At 41.4% G+C, this 23,812-nt stretch overlaps 1 protein-coding gene across 1 annotated transcript in view; it reads right to left on the bottom strand.

Moving 5' to 3' along the window:
• LOC112215161 (cadherin-7-like) overlaps positions 1-23,812 on the bottom strand; it is a 98,947-nt gene that overhangs the window by 39,416 nt on the left and 35,719 nt on the right. Inside the window, exons 5-9 of the mRNA XM_024374106.2 lie at positions 23,019-23,186; positions 21,310-21,494; positions 18,246-18,499; positions 16,890-17,026; positions 12,719-12,840 (exon numbers count right to left, since the gene is read on the bottom strand). Coding sequence (XP_024229874.1) covers positions 12,719-12,840; positions 16,890-17,026; positions 18,246-18,499; positions 21,310-21,494; positions 23,019-23,186 — 866 coding nt within the window. The remainder of the gene's footprint in view (positions 1-12,718; positions 12,841-16,889; positions 17,027-18,245; positions 18,500-21,309; positions 21,495-23,018; positions 23,187-23,812) is intronic.

The following is a 23,812-nucleotide window of genomic DNA, read 5'->3' as shown; positions in this document are numbered from 1 at the left end:
CAACAACTGTGATTGCTGCCTATTTTTTAAGGCCATACAGCAACTACACACATAGCTCTAGTCTGGATTTCATTATCATCACATCTCTAGAATGTGCATAAAGGACATTTTTTTATGTCCTATTTTTTATTTTTTTATATTTTATAAAGGACAAGTTTTATTATACGTAGATGAAATTACACATTTGCAGCACGGACAGACCATCAGGCTCATTAATTTGACTGGCCTACATTTTGACATTTACATCACTCAGTCTCTCCATTTACAGACGATGAGGATGTATTCACACAACAAGATTACAAGTGGTAATTGAAAGTTGAATCCAGAGTATAAATAGTCGGCCTTCAATTGGGCGACAACAGAGACTGTTACCATGGCGATGGGAGACGGGGCAGATGGCTTGTTGTCACCATGGGGTGGTGTTGACACCGGGAGGGGACAGGGCACGTAATGCCCCTCCGCGGCATTACCACCCAAATCAGTGACACGCAGCACACACAGCTCACCCCAAAATTGACAAGACCTCCCACATCGCCTCACCATCCACCTGCCCACCGCTGGTGCTAGCTAACACCGCCACTCAGGCACTACTTCTGACATATGCTAGGGTTTGATTTTAAATCGATACTCACAACGCTCAACAAAAGCCATCTTTCAATCTCTGTTAATTTCTATAAGTCAGCCAGCTCAACTCTGGACTGTTGTGTATTAAAACCGGTCTCGTCCAGCCCAAAAATATACAATGAGCACATATGGAATGATCTCCAGTGAAGGCTTCAGTTGGAAAATGTAGTTCCCTATGGTTGTTTTAAGACTGATGAATTACTTTACATGACTGATTTGATTATTTTATTGTGTGTATTTTGCCTTGCACACCTCATTTGAAAAAGACACCCGGGTCTTGTTATTCAGTGAAAGTATAGAATAAAGGTAAAAAATAAATAATAATATTCAAAAAATATTCAAAAACATATTGTTAACTTTCACTGCTATGCGGATGACACACAGCTGTACATTTCAATGAAACATGGTGAAGCCCCAAAATTGCCCTTGCTAGAAGCATGTGTTTCAGACATAAGGAAGTGGATGGCTGCAAACTTTCTACTTGTAAACTCGTACAAAACAGAGATGCTTGTTCTAGGTCCCAAGAAACAAAGAGATCTTCTGTTGAATCTGACAATTAATCTTAATGGTTGTACAGTCGACTCAAATAAAACTGTGAAGGACCTCGGCGTTACTCTGGACCCTGATCTCTCTTTTGAAGAACATATCAAGACCATTTCAAGGACAGCTTTTTTCCATCTGCGTAACATTGCAAAAATCAGAAACTTTCTGTCCAAAAATGATGCAGAAAAATGAATCCATGCTTTTGTCACTTCTAGGTTAGACTACTGCAATGCTCTACTTTCCGGCTACCCGGATAAAGCACTAAATAAACTTCAGTTGGTGCTAAATACGGCTGCTAGAATCCTGACTAGAACCAAAGAAATTGATCATATTACTCCAGTGCTAGCCTCTCTACACTGGCTTCCTGTCAAAGCAAGGGCTGATTTCAAGGTTTTACTGCTAACCTACAAAGCATTACATGGGCTTGCTCCTACTTATATCTCTGATTTGGTCCTGCCGTACATACCTACACGTACGCTACGGTCACACGATGCAGGCCTCCTAATTGTCCCTAGAATTTCTAAGCAAACAGCTGGAGGCAGGGCTTTCTCCTATAGAGCTCCATTTTTATGGAACGGTCTGCCTACCCATGTCAGAGACGCAAACTCGGTCTCAACCTTTAAGTCTTTACTGAAGACTCATCTCTTCAGTGGGTCATATGATTGAGTGTAGTCTGGCCCAGGAGTGGGAAGGTGAACGGAAAGGCTCTGGAGCAACGAACCGCCCTTGCTGTCTCTGCCTGGCCGGTTCCCCTCTTTCCACTGGGATTCTCTGCCTCTAACCCTATTACAGGGGCTGAGTCACTGGCTTACTGGGGCTCTCTCATGCCGTCCCTGGAAGGGGTGCATCACCTGAGTGGGTTGATTCACTGATGTGGTCATCCTGTCTGGGTTGGCGCCCCCCCTTGGGTTGTGCCATGGCGGAGATCTTTGTGGGCTATACTCAGCCTTGTCTCAGGATGGTAAGTTGGTGGTTGAAGATATCCCTCTAGTGGTGTGGGGGCTGTGCTTTGGCAAAGTGGGTGGGGTTATATCCTTCCTGTTTGGCCCTGTCCGGGGGTGTCCTCGGATGGGGCCACAGTGTCTCCTGACCCCTCCTGTCTCAGCCTCCAGTATTTATGCTGCAGTAGTTTATGTGTCAGGGGGCTAGGGTCAGTTTGTTATATCTGGAGTACCTCTCCTGTCCTATTCGGTGTCCTGTGTGAATCTAAGTGTGCGTTCTCTAATTCTCTCTTTCTCGGAGGACCTGAGCCCTAGGACCATGCCCCAGGACATGATGACTCCTTGATGTCCCCAGTCCACCTGACCGTGCTGCTGCTCCAGTTTCAACTGTTCTGCCTTATTATTATACGACCATGCTGGTCATTTATGAACATTTGAACATCTTGGCACAGCCAGAAGGCACAGCCAGAAGAGGACTGGCCACCCCACATAGCCTGGTTCCTCTCTAGGTTTCTTCCTAGGTTTTGGCCTTTCTAGGGAGTTTTTCCTAGCCACTGTGCTTCTACACCTGCATTGCTTGCTGTTTGGGGTTTTAGGCTGGGTTTCTGTACAGCACTTTGAGATATCAGCTGATGTACGAAGGGCTATATAAATAAATTTGATTTGATTTGAAAGAAGATTAATTTAAGCCTTGGGCCTGTATTAAAAAAATGAGTAGGAGTGCTGATCTAGGGTTTGCCTTTCAGATCACAATGCATAAGATTATATGGAACAGGGGGGACCTGATCCTAGATCAGCACCCCTACTCTGAGACACTATGTTTATGGCCCTAGGTTTGCTTCTGACACAACACTGTAGTGTATGAGAACAAGTAAGGAGGGTGATGGCACGTAAAGGCTTAGCAATTTCCCCATGTATCATGATGTGACAAGGGCAAATGCATGTGACGTATATGCTAGGGTAAAGGGCAGCAGAGCGCTCTCTATTAAAATTTTTAAAAGTAGTGTCTTATCAACACAGATTTTCAAAAGGCATGGACAGAAATGGAATGCTCTACAGCAGGGGTGTCAAACTCATTCCATGGAGGGCTATTATCTGCAGGTTTTTTCCTTTCAATTAAGCCCAAGGCAACCAGGTGTGGGGAGTTACCTTAATTCATCAAGGACAAGGGAGAAGCGAAAACCCGCACTCGGGCCTCCATAGAATTTCACAATTGTGCTCTACAGTATAATCCAACAGTATAATCCAACATCTCAATAAAACAAAGTAATAATTTCCAACACCTCAACCAAGACAAGAATAATTTCTCACCAAGGTTATGCCGCCTTTGTCAAATCAAATTTGCGCCGAATACAACAGGTATTCACCTTACAGTGAAATACTTACTTATGAGCCCTTAACCAACAATGCAGTTAATGCAGTTAAGTAAATATTTAATAAATAAACTAAAGTAAAACAATTAAAATAATAACCAACACAATAAATAACAACGAGGCTATATACAGGGGGATCTGGTACCGAGTCAACATGCAGGGGTACAGGTTAGTCGAGGTAATTCATACATTTAGGTAGGGGTAAAGTGACTATGCATAGATAATAAACAGCGAGTAGCAGCAGTGTAAAAACGAAGGGGGGTGTCAATGCAAATATTATGAGGGGACATTTTATATCTCATGGCTTGGGGGTAGAAGCTGTTAAGAAGCCTTTTGAACCTAGACTTGGCGCTCCCGGACCACATGCCGTAAAAGTGTCAGAGAGAACAGTCTATGGCTTGGGTGACTGGTGTATTTTACCATTTTTTGGGCCTTCCTCTGACACCGCCTAGTATATAGGTCCTGGATGGTAGAAAGCTAGGGCCTAGTGATGTCCTGGGCTGTACCCACTACCCTCTGTAGTGCATTACGGTCGGATGCCGAGCAGTTGCTATACCAGGCGGGGATGCAAGCGGTCAGGGTGCTCTCGTTTGTGCAGTTGTAGATCTTTTTGAGGATCTGAGGACCCATGCCAAATCTTTTCAGTCTCTTGAGGGGGAAAAGGTGTTGTCATGCCCTGTTCATGACTTTCTTGGTGTGTTTGAACCATGATAGTTTGTTGGTGCTTTGGACACCAAGGAACGTTAAACTCTCGACCCGCTGCACTACAGCCCCGTTAATATGAATGGTGGCGTGTTTGGCCCTCCTTTTCTTGTAGTCCACGGTCATCTCCTTTGTCTTGCTCACATTGAGGGAGAGGTTGTTGTCCTGTGCTATGGGGCGGTAGTCATTTAGGAAGGTTACCTTCACTTTTCTGGGCACAGGGACTATGGTGGTCTGCTTGCCAGTTGGTCCGCGCATGCTCTGAGTACACGTCCTGGTAATCCATCTTGCCCTGCAGCCTTGTGAATGTGGACCTGTTTAAAGGTCTTGCTCACATCGGCTATGGAGATCGTGATCACACAGCTGGTGATCTCATGCATGCTTCAGTGTTGCTTGCCTCGAAGCGAGCATTAAAGGCATTTAGCCCATCTGGTAGGATCGTATCACTGGGCAGCTCATGGCTGGGATTCCCTTTGTAGTCTGTAATAGTTTGCAAGCCCTGCCACATCCGACGAGCATCAGGGCCGGCTTAGTGGGATTTAATCTTAGTCCTGTATTGACGCCTGTTGATTGTTCGTTTGAGGGCATAGCGGGATTTTTTACAAGCGTCCGGATTAGTGTCCTGCTCCTTGAAAGCGGCAGCTCTTTAGCTCGGTGTGTATGTTGCCTGTAATCCATGGATTCAAGTTGGGATGTGTACGTACGTACGGTCACTGTGGGGATGACGTCGTCGATGCACTTATTGATGAAGCCGGTGACTCAGGTGGCATACTCCTCAATGTCATTGAATGAATCCTGGGAAATATTCCAGTCTTTGCTAGCAAAACAGTCCTGTAGCATAGCATCCGCGTCATCTGACCACTTCCATATTGAGCTAGTCACCGATACTTCCTGCTTTAGTTTTTGGTTGTACACAGGAATCAGGAGCATATAATTATGGTCAGATTTTCCAAATTGAGGGCAAGGGAGAGCTTTGTATGCGTCTCTGTGTGAAGGGCAAAGGTGGTCTAGAGTTTTTTTTCATCTGGTTGCACAAGTGACACACTGGTAGATGCGCCACTTCTGAATGAGTATTTTCTTGTTTGCATATGGCCTTATACAGCTCATCAAGTGCGGTCTTAGTGCTAGCATCAGTTAGTGCTGGTAAATAGACAGCTATGAAACATATAGATAAAGTCACTTGGTAGATAGTGTGATCTACAGCTTATAATGAGGTACTCTACCTCAGGTGAGCAATAACTCGAGACATCGCGAACAGGTGTTATTGACAAATAGACTCACACCCCTACCCCTCGTCTTATCGAATGCAGCTGTTCTGTCCTGCCAATGCACGGAAAACCAAGCCAACTGTATATTATACATGTCGTCGTTCAGCCAAGACTCGGGGGAAACATAAGCTATATTACAATTTTTAACTTCTTTGGGACTGGGGGGCAGTTTTGAGTAGCTTGGATGAATAAGGTGCCCAGAGTAAACTACCGGCTACTCAGGCCCAGTTGCTAATATATGCATATTATTAGTATATTTGGATAGAAAACACTCATCATGATACAAGCTGTTTGAATGATAAAACTGTTTGAATGATGTCTGTGAGTATAACAGAACTCATATGGCAGGCAAAGACCTGAGAAAAAATCCAACCAGGAAGTGGGAAATCTGAGGTTTGTAGTTTTTCAATTTACAGTGTCTATGGGGTCATATTACACTTCCTAAGGCTTCCACTAGATGTCAACAGTCTTTAGAACCTCGTTTGATGCTTCTACTGTGAAGGAGGGGGGAATGGGAGCTGAATGAGTCAGAGGTCTGCCAGTGTGCCATGAGCTGACCATGCGCGTTCACGTGAGAGTTAGCTTGCGTTCCATTGCATTTCTACAGACAAAGGAATACTCCGGTTGAAACATTATTGAAGATTTATGATAAAAACATCCTAAAGATTGATTCTATACTTCGTTTGACATGTTTCCACGGACTGTAATGAAACTTTTTGACTTTGTCTGCTCGTGCCTCATGAATTTGGATTACTGGGCTAAATGCGCAAACAAAAAGGAGGAATTATTACATAAATTATGGACTTTATCGAACAAATCAAACATTTATTGTGGAACTGGGATTCCTGGGAGTGCATTCTGATGAAGAGCATCAAAGGTAAGTGAATATTTATAATGATATTTCTGAATTTGTTGACTCCACAACATGACGGATATCTGTATGGCTCGTTTTGTTGTCTGAGCGCCTTACTCAGATTATTGCATGATGTGCTTTTGCCGTAAAGCTTTTTTGAAATCTGACAGAGCGGTTGCTTTAAGGAGAAGTTTATCTTTAATACTATGCATAACACTTGTATCTTTCATCAAAGTTTAAGATGAGTATTTCTGTAAATTGATGTGGCTCTCTGCAAATTCGCCGGATGTTTTCAAGGCACAACATTACTGAACATAACGCGCCAATGTAAACTGAGATTTTTGGATATAAATATGAACTTTATCGAACAAAACATACATGTATTGTGTAACATGAAGTCCTATGAGTGCCATCTGATGAAGATCATCAAACGTTAGTGATTAATTTGATCTCTATTTCTGCTTTTTGTGACTCCTCTTTGGTTGGAAAATGGCTGTATGTTTTTGTGACTAGGCGCTGACCTAACATAATTGTATGGTGTGCTTTCGCTGTAAAGCCCTTTTGAAATCTGACACGATGGCTAGACCTTTTGTGATTAGGGGGCAGTATTTTCATTTTTGGAAAAATAACGTTCCCGTACTAAACGGGGTATTTTGTCAGGACAAGATGCTAGAATATGCATATAATTGACAGCTTAGGATAAAAAACACTAAAGTTTCCAAAACTGTAAAAATATTGTCTGTGAGTATAACAGAACTGATGTTGCAGGCGAAAGCCTGAGAAATATCCAATCCGAAGTGCCTCATGTTTTGAAAGCGCTGCGTTCCAATGCGTCCCTATTGAGCAGTGAATGGGCTATCAACCAGATTACTCTTTCTCCGTATTCCCGAAGGTGTCTACAGCATTGTGACATAGTTTTACGCATTTATGCTGAAGAGTACACGTAAGCGGCTACATTGCACAAGTGGTCACCTGATGGCTCCCAGAGTGACTCTCACGTAAAATACAGAGGTAGCGATTATTCCAATCGGTCCCGACGGAAATATTATCGAATAGATATTTGAGAAACACCTTGAGGATTGATTAAAAACGAACATTTGCTATCTAACTGGGAGTCTTGTGAGTAAACATCCGAAGCTTATCAAAGGTAAATGATTTAATTTGATTGCTTTTCTGATATCCGTGACCAAGTTACCTGCTGCTAGCTGGACAAAATGCTATGCTAGGCTATCGATAAACTTACACAAATGCTTGTCTAGCTTTGGCTGTAAAGCATGTTTTGAAAATCTAAGATGACAGGGTGATTAACAAAAGGCTAAACTGTGTCTCAATATATTTAATTTGTGATTTTCATGAATAGGAATATTTTCTAGGAATATTTATGTCCGTTGCGTTATGCTAATTAGTGTCAGTCGATGATTACGCTCCCGCATGCGAGATGGGTAGTCACTAAAGATTAACTTCTTAAGGCTGCCATCCCGTTAACGGGATAATTGTCATCAACAACCGCTGAATTGCATAGCGCCACATTCAAATAATATTACTAAAAATATTTAGATTCATTAAATCACAAGTGCAATATAGCAAAACACAGTTTTGTTAATCCACCTGTCGTGTCAGATTTTGAAAATATGCTTTACAGCGACAGGAATCCAAGCGTTTGTGTAAGTTTATTGATCACTCGACAAAACATTATGTACACCTAGGCATCGAGTAGCTTGGTCACGAAAATCAGAAAAGCAATCAAATTAATCGTTTACCTTTGATTATCTTTGGATGTTTTCACTCACGAGACTCCCAGTTACACAATAAATGTTCCTTTTGTTCCATGAAGATGATTTTTATATCCAAAATACCTGTGTTTGTTTGATGTGTTATGTTCAGAAATCCACAGGAAAGAGCGGTCATGACAACGCAGACAAATTCCAAATAGTATCCGTAATGTCCACAGAAACATATCAGGTTGTTTTTAAAAAACAGTGGGGCAAAAAAGTATTTAGTCAGCCACCAATTGTGCAAGTTCTCCCACTTAAAAAGATGAGAGGCCTGTAATTTTCATCATAGGTACACTTCAACTATGACAGACAAAATTTGAAAAATAAATCCAGAAAATCACATTGTACAATTTTGTATTAATTAATTTGCAAATTATGGTGGAAAATAAGTATTTGTTCACCTACAAACAAGTATATTTCTGGCTCTCACAGACCTGTAACTTCTTCTTTAAGAGGCTCCTCTGTCCTCCATTCGTTACCTGTATTAATGGCACCTGTTTGAACTTGTTATCAGTATTAAAGACACCTGTCCACAACCTCAAACAGTCACACTCCAAACTCCACTATGGCCAAGACCAAAGAGCTGTCAAAGGACACCAGAAACAAAATTGTAGACCTGCACCAGGCTGGGAAGACTGAATCTGCAATAGGTAAGCAGCTTGATTTGAAGAAATCAACTGTGGGAGCAATTATTAGGAAATGGAAGACATACAAGACCACTGATAATCTACCTTGATCTGGGGCTCCACGCAAGATCCCACCCCGTGGGGTCAAAATGATCACGAACGGTGAGCAAAAATCCCAGAGCCACACGGGGGGACCTAGTGAATGACCTGCAGAGAGCTGGGACCAAAGTAACAAAGCCTACCATCAGTAACACACTACGCCGCCAGGGACTCAAATCCTGCAGTGCCAGACGTGTCCCCCTGCTTAAGGCAGTACATGTCCAGGCCCGTCTGAAGTTTGCTAGAGAGCATTTGGATGATCCAGAAGAAGATTGGGAGAATGTCATATGGTCAGATATGAAAAAAATATAACTTTTTGGTAAAAACTCAACTCGTCGTGTTTGGAGGACAAAGAATGCTGAGTTGCATCCAAAGAACACCATACCTACTGTGAAGCATGGGGGTGGAAACATCATGCTTTGGGGCTGTTTTCTGCAAAGGGACCAGGACGACTGGTCCGTGTAAAGGAAAGAATGAATGGGACAATGTATCGTGAGATTTTGAGTGAAAACCTCCTTCCATATGCATCAGAAAACCTCCTTCCATCATTGAATACGAAACATGGCTGGGTCTTTCAGCATGACAATGATCCCAAAAACACCGCCCGGGCAACAAAGGAGTGGTTTCGTAAGAAGCATTTCAAGGTCCTGGAGTGGCCAAGCCAGTCTCCAGATCTCAACCCCATAGAAAATCTTTGGAGGGAGTTGAAAGTCCGTCTTGCCCAGCAACAGCCACAAAACATCACTGCTCTAGAGGAGATCTGCATGGAGGAATGGGCCAAAATTCCAGCAACAGTGTGTATAATCGTTGTGAAAACTTACAGAAAACATTTGACCTCTGTCATTGCCAACAAAGGGTATATAACAAAGTATTGAGATAAACTTTTGTTATTGACCAAATACTCATTTTCCACCATAATTTGCAAATAAATTTATTAAAAATCCTACAATGTGATTTTCTGGATTTTTTTTCTTATTTTGTCTGTCATAGTTGAAGTGTACCTATGATGAAAATTACAGGCTCCTCTCATCTTTTTAAGTGGGAAATACTTTTTTGCCCCACTGTATATAATCGATAATATATCAACTGCAACCGACTTTTTCAGTCAGAGAGGGAAAGACAATGGCTGCCCAAACTCTGTTACGCATACAAAACGCTGCTGGTACCCGGCCATACAATGACACAATGTTATCTTTCTCGCTCATTTTTCAAGATAAAAGCCTGAAACTATGTCTAAAGACTGATGACACCTTGAGGAAGCGATAGGAAAAGGAATCTGGTTGATATTCCTTTAAATGGAGCAAAGGCAGGCTATGGAACATGGAGTTTTCAAAATAGAAGCCACTTCCTGGTTGGATTTTCCTCAGGGTTTCGCCTGCAATATCAGTTCTGTTATACACAGACAATATTTTGACAGTTTTGGAAACTTTAGAGTTTTTTATCCAATACTAATGATAATATGCAAATATTAGCAACTGAGACTGAGGAGCAGGGCGTTTACTTTGGGCAACTTATTCATCCAAGCTACTCAATACTGCCCCCCAGCCATAAGAAGTTAATCTTTAATTTGGTGTATTTCACTTGTGAATGTATGAAAGTTAAATATTTCTAACTGGCTAGCAGAACCCCTAGCCATAACAGGTTTAAAGGTGAAAGTTATCCAAAAGTAACTGAAGGTAATCACGTTACGTTACTGAGTTTGGGTAATTCAAAAGTTATGTTACGGACTACAGTTTGGGACAGGTAAATAGTAACTGTAACGTATTACATTTAGATAGTAACCTACCCAACCCTGGCTACAACCCCACAGACAACAATCCAACACTTCAACTCCAGATGTATATCAAACACCTCCTCAAAAAAGTGCTATACCATTTCCTAAAACAGTTTTCTTTGAACAGCAACCTTGCTTTCCATGGACCTCAGCTCTATAATAAGAGTGTGCACCTGTAAGGTTAAGGTGGATGTACAGCCAACTGGCTGTCTGGCAGTAGAGAGGCATCTCAGGCATAATATATAGCCATCTCAGCAGCAGCAGAGCCTTTACACCCCAGGGTTCTCAGCCACACCTGAAGGACCCTGGTGTCTCACTGTAAGCAGTATGGTTCGGCTGAGTAATCACTCATCCACACTGCTGAGGCTCATTCTGCTTTCTATGACTTTCTCATGCCATGGCTGTGTCCTGTCTGATTAGTGTGCTGTTAAACAGTAGACATGAGGCACAAGACAGACCACACAGGAGGTGAGAAAGACCCCTACCATCGAAGGGCACCAGTGTCCATGTCCTTGCTTCTGAATATCTTGCCGTTTAAAAACTGTTTGATTGATTTGGATACAGTGCCTTCAGAAAATATCCATACCCCTTTGATTATTCCACATTTTGTTGTGTCATAGCCTGAATTTAAAACATAATAAAAAACATTCTCACCCATCTACACACAATACCCCATAATGACAAAGTGAAAACAAGTTTAGAAATGTTTGCAAATTTATTGAAAATGAAATACAGAATATATACAGAATATATAATGTACATAATACTCACACCCCTAAGTCAATACTTTGTAGAATCAGCTTTGGCAGCGATTTTCAAAAATCTTCAAGCTCTTTCAAGTTGGTAGTTGATCATTGGTAGAGTTAATTGCTTTGCTACATTTTTTGCAGCATTACTTTAGAGCCTTGTTGCAAACACAATGCTTGTTTTGCAATATTTTTATTCTGTATAGGCTGCCATTTCACTCTGTTAATTAGGTTAGTATTGTGGCGTAATTACAATGTTGTTGATCCATCCTCAGTTTTCTCCTACCACAGACATTAAACTCTGTAACTGTTTTAAAGTCATCATTGGCCTCATGGTGAAATTCTTGAGCGGTTTCTTTCCTCTCTGGCAACTGAGTTATAAAGGATGCTTCTATCTTTGTTGTGACTGGGTGTAATTAATAACTTTACCATGTTCTAAGGGATAGTCAATGTCTGATTATTCTCATAAATAAATAAAAGGTGAAATTAAATTCTCTTCCATTTTTCTGACATAAAGTGGTGATCCTAACTGACCTAAGACAGGGAATTTTTACTAGGATTAAATGTCAGGAATTGTGAAAATCTGAGTTTAAATATATTTGGCTAAGGTGTATGTAAACTTCCGACTTCAACTGTATACTTTTATAACTGTTTCCTCCAGCTTCTTCACAAGTTCCTTTGCTGTTGTTCTGGGATTTGATTTGCACTTTTCGCACCAAAGTACGTTCATCTCTAGGAGACAGAACTCATCTCCTTCCTGAGAAGGTCCCAGCCTTCCCGTTTTGTTTACATCATGTTGTGATTCCTTTTTTCTCTGGTGCCCACCACACTGATCCTCTATACACGCACGCACACACATAGACACACACACCGAATGAGAAATCCGACCCGGGCAGACACCCACTCTGCCCCGGCATGAAATATAATTTTATTGTGTGATATCATTGTAGAGCCAAGCCACTGGCAAATTCAAACACTTTCATTATTCAGCTAGCAGCAGCAGAAATGACTAACATCTCTAATGAAGGATACAATGCCTGCAATTTGATCTAAAAATGTGGATCTAACAAATGTGTCTCCCTCGATTTGACCTCAAGCTTTGAAAAAGAGATGATACACAGTCTGAGGCTGATGCAGATTTTATTTACATTTGTTTCTCAGGTTGCTAATGGGAATCAAACAGTGAGTGTGGGTGAGGCAATATCTTAAATGTTAAAAGTTCTCATCTAATGGGATGCTTAAGTGCAAATAAGCAGTGGGTAAATCTGAACGTGAATTGAATCAACAAGGTTGGTGAAAGCAGTACCAATAATTGCCTTCCCCATTAGCTAATAATACCCAGAGGAGGACAGAAACTAGTTGTCCTCTGGCTACACATGGTGCTAGTTTCTCACCTGTCCAGGAGCTGCATTCTCACATAGGAGGGTCTCATACGCGATGGCAAACACCGGAGCGTTGTCATTGATGTCCAGCACTGTGATGGCCACAAAACCTTTTCCAATCTTTGTTGGATCCTCTAAAAAAGAGGGAGGGAGAGAAGTAGACAGACAGGAGAGAGAGAGAGAACAAGATTTTATAATCATAGCTGGTTCCTTCAGTACTTTACTGACTTAACTTTATTAACCTTCATCCACTTACCCTACTATCAATCTTTCTTATGTCTTTTTAATTAATCACAAAGGTTGAGCGAAATGAGCAAAATGTGGCCAAAAGTGCCCATTCTAATGACATATCCAAGGCATTCACCATCAGCTGGCATCCTTAGTTGCTCTGGTGGGGATCAACCAACATGATCAGGCAGCTAATTACGATTGGAGCGGAGCTACAGCTTACGTGAAAATGGCTAGGGATGCGTACGACGTTGCATCCTATACCCTTTATAGTGCATTATCTAGAGCAGTGGCGGTCAGTGTCGTTTAAGATGAGGGAAGATCAAAAAATATTTTATGAGCATGACCTTTTTTCTATTACAGCATATTGAATGCTCAATGCAACATTGATAGGTTTAGGTTACTACATTAATATTTTCTCGATACCCATCATGAGGTTGTTACAACCTAGCCCATGAATGAAAGTTTACAACTTAGGTGCACAGGTCAAGAGAAAATATTGAGTAATAAAACCTTTTCAAGCCATAACCGCTACACACAGCCTATACACAATGCCATAGTCAACATAGCTACTAGAAGTAATGCATTAGTAAACCTGCTACAATCATGCAGTACAGTCAACAAGCAGTTAAGCAGTTCCACCGGCAGACCACGGTGGCAATACATTTATAAAACTAAAAGCTTACCTTGACTTGGAAAAGTTCCAGTGTTGTATAGCAATAGCCAGCTAGCTAACTTGGCATCCCTCTTTGTTTGAGCTGGGTGTTTGAGTAGGCTAAACTAGCTAGCTGCATTTGATACCTAAGTAAGTGAAAAGGAAAGTGACCAAAAAGAAATCACTGAAATATAGCTCTCTCTCTTGCTTCACCTTCAAATTAATTTTTTCAACTATTGTCTTTCTCTCACTGAGTCAACTACTCATGTTATGCTCTGCTAGCTTAGCTGTAGCTTATGCTTTCAGTCCTAGACTCATTTTATAATTATTTGATTGGGTGGACATGTCAATTCATGCTGCAAGAGCTCATATAGGTTGGAGGATATCCTCAGGAAGTTGTCATAATTACTGTCTAAGTCTATGAAAGGGCGTGAGAACCAAGATCCTCCTAGGTTTTCTACTGAAGTCAATATACCCAGACGAGGACAGAAACTAGTTGTCCTCTGGCTACACATGGTGCTACCCTACAGAGTATGGTTAAGGCTACTGTAGACCTTAATTGCAGAACAGTGTTTTAATCAATTATTTGGTGTACGTGTCTTTGGACTATCATTAATGTTGACAATTGCTTTATCAAATCGATTAACTATGTTTAATTATTACGATGATTAAATTAATCCTGTAACAATCAACTCATCAGCAATCTTGGGTAAAAAGTTTATTTACAGAGTTAGCGTTTTTCAAATGAACTCTTAGATATAAATATATCTGACATTAGTCATTAATTGTTTACCTTCTATTAGCCTCATTCTGAATGTCGCAAAATCCTTGGATATTTGCATGAACCCTGGCATAAATGATGAATCAGCAATATACAAATTGGCTTAATTATTTAATTACTAACTAAATAATCACACAGAATTACATAAACAAACAGAATAGGTTACACATTGATTACTACATACTGCAATGAAAAGTCCCTAGGGGGAAAGCGGCGTTCCCTCCTTTTTTCGTAATATCTGTGCTCACATAGGCATGGCCTCTCACTTGGTTAAGACTTCATATGAAAAACAATTCTCAATTTTGAAGACTAACATCACATCTTCTCACAAATAGATTCGTATTTAATCATGTCAGTTCCCCAACATTTCAATGTGAATCTGATCACTGAGAATTATACACATTCAGAGATACAGTTATGTTGTTCTACTGTCCTTAGTTACATTGCAAATTATTAATACATTCAACAGGATTGTTCTTTAAATACCCACAGACCATTCCAAATGTTTGGATTAGAGAAATACTGTTTAATTATTCAACCTTTTTGATGTTACCTTACCGCAATGTCTCTCTGTGGTAACAAAGGGATTTTACATCAATTTCTGAGAGTGGGAGAGAGCGTTTTCCTGGAGGTATTTATGACCGTCATAAAACTGTGGAGAGAGAGCCCCAAAGGGCAAGTCATGACAAGTGACGTGAATATATTAAAAGGATCACTTTTGAAATTCACTGAGGAGGATGGTCCTCCCCTTCTCCTCTGAGGAGCCTCCACTGATAGAGTCCACCTCTGGTCAAAAATAGTGCAGTATATAGAATAGCCTAACATGCTGACCAGACCGGACACAATCAATGTTATTGCACCCACACTGCTCGCGCGCGACAACGAGCGTCTGCGATGCCAAGGGCTAAAATAGAGGTCATTCCTATTTCTGACACAGATCGTTTATAGAAGCAGGTACCCACGTGCCATCTCCTCATTGGTTATATCCACGTGGGTGATTGAAAGACGTACTTTGTTGCCGGTTGTAGTGGTAATACAATGAAAGTTTAGATGCGATCACCATATAAGTTCAAAGATGAAAAAGCCTGGAAGGAGGAGAGATGACTAGAAATTATTCGGTTGGCCTTTTTAAGTGTGGATTAATTGTCGGAGTCCTTGTGCATTTCAGGTAAAATAACAACTCAATGTTTATATCCCAGGACAAATTAGCTAGCAACAGCAAGCTAGCTAAATAGGACAAATTAAAGTTAGCTAGCAAGTGTGAGTGCTAACTAGCTAAATTGCCATACATGTTTAATGCTTTTTAACCTGTCTCTAAAAGAATTTCATTGGTTCAGAGTTTGTTTTGATATTTTAACCTGCGTGTCGTGATCGCTTTTGGTGTGTGGGGCAAAATACATTTATGCATGATAGCGCACGCGTGCAGCCGGTTTGGTTTCGGTGTAAGTGACTGTGTAGTAGCACTGGCCATCCTGTACCACAGGCTCTGACACAAATGCAGCACTGAATAAAAGGCTGGCTTCTGAAAGCCTGGATGGACAATGATTTAGCCTGGCGTTGGCAGCCACGTTGATAGCAAAGGTGACGTGTTGGCCGAAATTTGGGGATGGCTGATTTGGTAATAAAGAGGAAGCGTGGCACCCCGGGGCACAGACTTGTTGTCATTGGCGTCTTTAGAGCAAGTTGGACCGTGGCTCAAATGCATGAAGAAGTGCTTCTCTCCCCTCTTTTGTTACAAAAAGCCCATTTTACTCTAAAAAGCGTAATAAGGCGCCTTGGGCTCTGAGAGAGACTGCCTGGACGTCTGATTCTATAGCTGCTGCTTTCCACTGTAAAAAGAATAGAAGTGTGTCAGAAGCCAATGTCTCCTCAGTGAAGGGCTGTTGAAACATTTTGCACAGTTATTATTAATGTTTACTATGTGTTACTCTATTGAGAGTAACAAGGAATCATTTGTGTTAGGCTTATATTTGTGCTTGAATCACAATGCATTTACTTGAGTGATGAAGATTACCATGTTTGGTTTTGTGACTATTTATGCATTGAGTGCAAGACTGATACAATGACAATTTGATGTACATTTGATCTTCATTGTGGTTTTAAACTCATACGGATTATAGTTACTTAGTAGAGCAACTAGTATGTCGTTTAATGGAGCTTGTGAGATGATTGCTGCCCATTGTGTCTGCGTGGACAGAGTGGGCCAGGGGGGATGAGCGAGCGCCTTTGTCCTTGAAGCCGTGGAGGGATGAATCAAAGGCTTCATGGCACCTCTCCTCATATTAGCATTGTTCACTAGTGGATTTACCATCGCCTGCGCCTGCCCTTAGTCAGCAGCTCGCTCCTCACACATGCCATGACTCACGGACACCCAGAGGTCACAGTGACCGCCATTGGTCAGAATTAACATTCGGCTCCATCGCAGAAGGGACTACAATACTTTATGCAGGGCCTTTATAAAACACTGACTAGTCTGACTTTGAGGCCTGATGTGGAAAGTTGTGTGTGTGTGCTCTTACGGCTCTCCATGGCGAGTATGGTAAGGTTGTGGACAGAGTTGACCTCTCGGTCCAGGGGCTTGGCAATACTGATGACCCCACTCAGAGCATCCACATTGAAGATACGCTCCAGGTCTGTGTTTCTATCTATGGAGTACCTGGAGACAGACACACCGATCCACAGTCAGTAAGTCAGACAGACAGACATAGCTATGAGGTATTTTCCTTTTGTAGAAAGTTCGTATTGATTTTAAATTATTAACTGTATCTTTGAAACACTTTTGGAGGAATAAGAACTTTGTACCGTCAAAACGTGCCAAATGAACATTTTAAGAGTGGATTTTGGATTCAGTCCATTGGTACAGACCATTACTGAGCTGTCAACATGTGGAATGATGTAGTTTTCATATCCGTTTATAATGCTAGATAAAAGAATCATGTTGAAGTATGAATAAGAGATCTATACATCGTCAATATTTAGATTTAGAGAAGAACTGCTCTCAAAGTTTTTTAAAGATAGAAGTTAGAGATGGGTTAACTCTGAACACAGAACAAACACTATCTATTCCTATACAGCAGCTCACATGTCTGGACAAAATAACATCTTCAATAAGCCTATATCCAAAGGGAATCATTCAATGTAATTTTACTCAATATAATTGGTTGCATTAGTTCCACAATAATTTAAATGTTACCATTAGTAGGGCCATTTTATGCCAGATTATAAAAGATGCTGAGACACACCACAACCACAATGGCTGAGTAATTCCATGTTCTGATTCACATTACGAACAAATTACTAAGGGTCCTAGCATGAATACCACCACACAACACTTTTAATTTTCAATGAATACATAATGGGAGGGAGTCTCATGAGTGACATGGGGCAGATTGCGTTTATGAGTGGTTGCCAATAAAAAAAATATGTAACAAAAAAAAAGCCATGTAGCTGGTACAGACGGTTGACCCTTCTGATTGCCCTACGCTTGTTGATGACATTTCACTTTTGAAAATGTTGCATTCCCTCAAAAACCACAATACCATCTGGCTTTAGTGCGTCACACAGTCACAGAGGAAGTTTAGAACTCATGGTGTCAGTGGTTTAAGTGTCAGTGTGTTGTGTAGGTGGTGCTTAAATGTGTCGCTACTGAGATGTGAGAAGGTGAACGTGTATTTACAGTCCTACTCTAAAGGTGTTTGGACCTCCTGTCAACCTGACGGTGTAGCAACATGTTGAATATAATTGGTGAAAGGACTTTGAATAGGGCCAAGCTGGGTATAGTTGTTTTAGGAAACAGGTGCCACTACAGAAATTGGCTGGGACAAACAGAGAGATTGGCTGTGATGGTGTGTAATAACTGGAGAGCTGGGCTCTACCTGATGGCACTGTTGGAGGTGTCCGGATCGTGCGCGGAGACCCTCCCGATGGAGGTGCCAACTCTGGCGTCCTCAGAGATCACCATCCTGCTGAGCTGTGTTGAGAACACAGGCGACTCGTTCACGTCCTTCACCGTCACCTTGACCGACGTTGTGTCGCTGAACGAACCCAGGTGCACGAACGCAGGTTCGATGTTCCGATTGGTGGCTTCGATTCGCACATTAAAGCTGTTCTTGGTCTCAAAGTCTAACGGCTGAACAAGTAAGACCAATAAAGAGAGACAAATATTAAAAAGGAGAAAAGAAAAAGCTATTTCATATTAATAAAAAAAACATAGTTGAAGTCGGAAGATTACATACACTTAGACTGGAGCCGTTAACTTGTTTTTCAACCACTTCACACATTTCTTGTTAACAAACTATGGTTTTGGCAAGTCGGTTAGGACATCTACTTTGTGCATGACACGAGTAATTTTTCCAACATTTGTTACAGACTGATTATTTCACTTATAATTCACTGTATCACAATTCCAGTGGGTCAGAAGTTTACATGCACTCAGTTGACTGTGCCTTTAAACAGCTTGGAAAATTCCAGAAAATTATGTCATGGCTTTAGAAGCTTCTAATAGGCTAACTGACATAATTTGAGTCAATAGGAGGTGTACCTGTGGACGTATTTCAGGCCCTACCTTCAAACTCGGTGCCTCCTTGCTTGACATCATAGAAAAATCTAAAGAAATCAGCCAAGACCTCAGACAAAATAATTGTAGACCTCCACAAGTCTGGTTCATCCTTGGGAGCAATTTCCAAATTCCTGAAGGTACCACGTTCATCTGTGCAAACAATAGTACGCAAGTATAAACACCATGGAACTGTGCAGCCGTCATACCACTCAGGAAGGAGACGCGTTCTGTCTCCTAGAGATGAACGTATTTTGGTGTGAAAATGCAAATCAATCCCAGAACAACAGCAAACAACCTTGCAGATTCTAGAGGAAACAGGTACAAATGTATCTATATCCACAGCAAAGCGAGTCCTATATCGACATAACCTGAAAGGCTGCTCAGCAAGGAAGAAGCCACTGCTCCAAAACCGCCATAATTAAGCCCGACTATGGTTTGCAACTGCACATGGGGACAAAGATCGTACTTTTTGAAGAAATGTCCTCTAGTCTGATGGGAAAAAAACAGAACTATTTGGCCATAATGACCCTCGTTATGTTTGGAGGAAAAAGGGGGAGGATTGCAAGCCAAAGAACACCATCCCAACCATGAAGCACAGGGGTGGCAGCAGTGAAGCACGGGGGTGCAACATCATGTTGTGGGGGTACTTTGCTGCAGGAGGGACTGGTGCCAAAATAGATGGCATAATGAGGTGGGAAAATGATGTGGAGATATTGAAGCAACATCTCAAGACATCAGACAGGAAGTTAAAGATTGGTCGCAAATGGGTCTTCCAAATGTACAGTGACCCCAAGCATACTTCCAAAGTTGTGGCAAAATACTGTAGCTTAAGGACAACAAAGTCAAGGTATTGGAGTGGCCATCACAAAGCTCTGACATCAACCCTATAGAAAATCTGTGGCGGAACTGGAAAAGCGTGTGCGAGCAAGGCCTACAAACCTGACTCAGTTACACCAGCTCTGTCAGGAGGAATGGACCAAAATTCACCCAACTTATTGTGGGAAGCTTGTGGAAGGCTACCCCAAACGTTTGACCCAAGTTAAACAATTTAAAGGCAATGCTACCAAATACTAATTGAGTGCATGTAAACTTCTGACCCACTGGGAATGTGATGAAAGAAATAAAAGCTGAAATAAATTATTCTCTCTATTATGATTCTGACATTTCACATTCTTAAAATAAAGTGCTGATCCGAACTGACCTAAGACAGGGAATTTTTACTAGGATTAAATGTCAGGAATTGTGAAAAACTGAGTTTAAATGTACTTGGCCAAGGTGTATGTAAACTTCCGACTTAAACTGTAGTTTAGGAGTATAGGTCTGCCGGATTCCAGATATCAACAGAGTGACTTTCCAATCAAGGTAAAGCATGTCCTGATTGGCTAGTTTATAAGCACTGGCCACATTTGCTATAAATGGTGAGGGCATAGCCATAAAGACACTGTATTTGTATGCTCATTGCTCATGCCAACATGGCCTCGTGGTACACAAGTATATTGAAGAAATACAACGACCCTATCCAACCTTGCACATAATCAGACTCTCACAAATACATCTTTCATCCAGACGTTTTTATATTGAATTACTGTGTAGTGTGAAAGCTAGCTATTGATTGCAAGAAAAGGCACACAATACATCAAGTTGAAATGCATTTAAAAATGTGAGTGTTTAGAAGGTATATTGTCATATTTTTGGCTCACAGTTGTAGCCCTAGGACATTGATGTGACACATTTATTGTCTGTGTTTATTGTCTGTATGACTTTCCACTCTGTGGTACTCGTCGATGACTGGTGATGGTGAAAACAAACAAAATATCAGATTGAACCCTGTGACAACTGGCTTGGGGCCCACAATAGCTCTCACACCTACAAAGTCTCATGGCGGCCAGTCTCAAATTCTTGAGTGGCCTGGGGATATCTTTTTAAACCTTCAAAAAACACTAAAATAGTCTACAAGTAAATAAACTATTGACATTATATTTCGACCACTAAGTAAAAAGTAAGAAAAGTTTGAGTGCTATAGGCTATAAAATAAAAGCCATTATAATTGGTCAACTGAAAAAAAAGCATGCCTATATTGCAATTGAAGTTAGACATCAAAGCATTGATATTACACAACTCTGCTTCACCATAGCATCCCATCACATTCTCAGAGTGAGTCATCATCTTTGGACAATGCAAGGCCATGGACAGACAGAGATCGATGGAAACGGACGAAAGATATGCATTCGTCACTATCCGTTTTTGTCCACAAAAAGTTTGACTTAAACTTTTGACGGACAAAGTCAGAAGTGTTGCATGCGTAAAAACAACATTGTCCATCAATGTATGAGCTCCATAGAAATTATTTTTTGACGGATACAAAATCTCTGCATGTGCACCTTTTGAAGGATGATAACGCCCTCTTGCGTGTCCTCATCTGTGGTGATCTTGAACAACCCAGGTCCGTCCTCAATGATCCTATACTCCATCTCTGCGTTGGGGCCTATGTCTGCATCCACAGCCTTGACCCTGGCCACCACGGATGCCACAGGCAAGGACTCCAGCACAGTGTACTGATAGTTCTCTGGATGAAAGAGGAGTAGTGGTTAGAGATGAGGTGGTTTCCATACTCCTTAGCAGCTCATATTTATATTGCCCCCAGCTGCCTTTGATTTCCCTCTCTCACAATGACTGGTAAAACAGCAAATTAATGGATTTGTTTTTTTTTCTCAATTTATAAGAGGAAATAGTGACTAATTATTTTCAATTAGTAGTTTTACATTGAATACATTTATGGTGGTAAGGGCAAATATTTGTTTCTTGAACATACAACTTTTAGAACAATGGAGTTGTTTGTATTCACATGAAAATGTATTACACATTCTGACACATTCACAATCCATGCTACATGAAACATAATATTTCTTGACCAAAGTGAATGGAAGAATCCCCGATCCGTGCATAATATAGTTGAAGTTGGAAGTTACACCTTGGCCAAATACATTTAAACTTTAAAAAGTTTAATTTAATTTAATCCAAGTAAAAATTCCCTGTCTTAGGTCAGTTAGGATCACCACTTTATTTTAAGAATGTGAAATGTCAGAATAACAGTAGAGAGAATGGTTTATTTTGGGCTTTTATTTCTTTCATCACATTCCCAGTGGGACTGTTACGTCCGTCGTTGAATGAAAGAGACAAAGCGCAGCGTGGAAGGTTTTCATGATATTTAATACTGAAACACCGCCAAAACAACAAAATAAACAAACGTAAAGTTCTGCAGGGCTAGACAGCAACTGTGGAAAACCAAGATCCCACAAACTCAGGTGGAAAACCGGCTGCCTAAGTATGATTCCCAATCAGAGACAACGATAGTCAGCTGCCTCTGATTGGGAACCGTACCTGGCCAACAAAGAAATAGAAAACTAGAATGCCTAACCAAATCACACCATGACCTAACCAAATAGAGAAATAAACAGGCTTTCTAAGGTCAGGGCGTGACAGTAGGACAATAGTGCTTGGTTAAAGCGGCCGGTCGGTAGGGCTATCAGAGGTAAAGCAATTGCCGGGGCCACAGATTATCATGAGAAGCACCACACGCCTTTGAATCCCAACACCTGGCCTGGAACCCATTAGTGGGCTGTGAAATAGGCTGATGACAATTTTTTTTTGCCTAATCGTTGTATCTACATTCTCCCCTCACTCCCTGCTCTGACATGGAGTGAGGGGAGGAGAGTTTTATAGTTCCTAGGGTATCCTACATTTGAAGCCTTCGATCAAAAAAGTAATACATGTGCTGTGAAAACCCCGATCAGATGGAGAGATACACAATGTTTAGCGAAATTACACATATGCATGAAAGGGGTACTGTGGTGAAATGAATCTGCAATATAAAGTATAGCCTACATTTTCACTCAAAGCTTTCTCCCCAAAACGGTCATTGTGAATGAGAGTGATTTTAGAGATTCATGTCAAACCGCCACAATAGTGAGTGAGACTGAGATGACAGTGAATGCAGGGGTTCAGGGCATTGTCTGAGATGGAGAGAGACACATTAGATTGAATGTTGTCAGTGTCAGTGATGCACAGAGCATAAAGGACTCAGTCTTACTGCGAGAGAAGTGTGGCGGATTGTCGTTGACGTCGGTGAGAGTGATCGTGACAGAGGTGGTGCCTGAAAGGCCGCCCATCTGGCCCACCATGTCTTTGGCCTGGATGACCAAAACGTATTGGTCTTTCACCTCTCGGTCCATGTTGGGCAGCGCTGTCCGGATGATGCCTGGAGAGGAGAAAGAGATCGGTTCAGAGATAGAGAGAGGGATGACAGGAAAGAGGAGAAAGGGATGACAAGATTGGAGAGAGAGGAGGGAAAGGACAGGAGTGGATAGAGAGAGGGGTGGCAACAGGGGGATGATTTTTGTACAGAGAGCTAAGGGGTGAAAGCATAGTTTGTGGGAACATTGCCACTGACAACCCACAAGCATACACTCTCATAGCAACATTGTGAACAGAGCCTGGAGACTTGACAAAAGGATGCATACAATTCACAAATAAAGCCTGGGATCACTGAGGAAAAACATTGTTGAGGTATTTAGACCAACTGCCTAAGACTCTGTTAAGTGTTTTCTTTTCTCTCTCTGTCTTTCTTTATCAATGCCATTAAAGCGCTCAGGCTGAAAAGTGTTATTGGCCAGTCTAAGTAAATGGCTCAATTAGTGAAATTATACGCCACTGTCCACCTCTTTATCTGAGGCCTCTGCCATGCTCTCGCTACGCCATAATGATAGTCAATAAAGCCAAGTAGTTGTCAATATCCATACAGAACAAACTAATGAATAGTGGGTGAAGTTTTCCTAATGGGAGAACCACAGCTGCCCCTTCTTCAATGCTTTAGTTCCCTGTTTA

This window comes from Oncorhynchus tshawytscha, linkage group LG16 (assembly GCF_018296145.1).
Source record: "Oncorhynchus tshawytscha isolate Ot180627B linkage group LG16, Otsh_v2.0, whole genome shotgun sequence".
NCBI lineage: Eukaryota > Metazoa > Chordata > Actinopteri > Salmoniformes > Salmonidae > Oncorhynchus > Oncorhynchus tshawytscha.
Note: the sequence above shows the minus strand (reverse complement) of the source record. Positions and strands in the feature narration are given on the sequence as shown.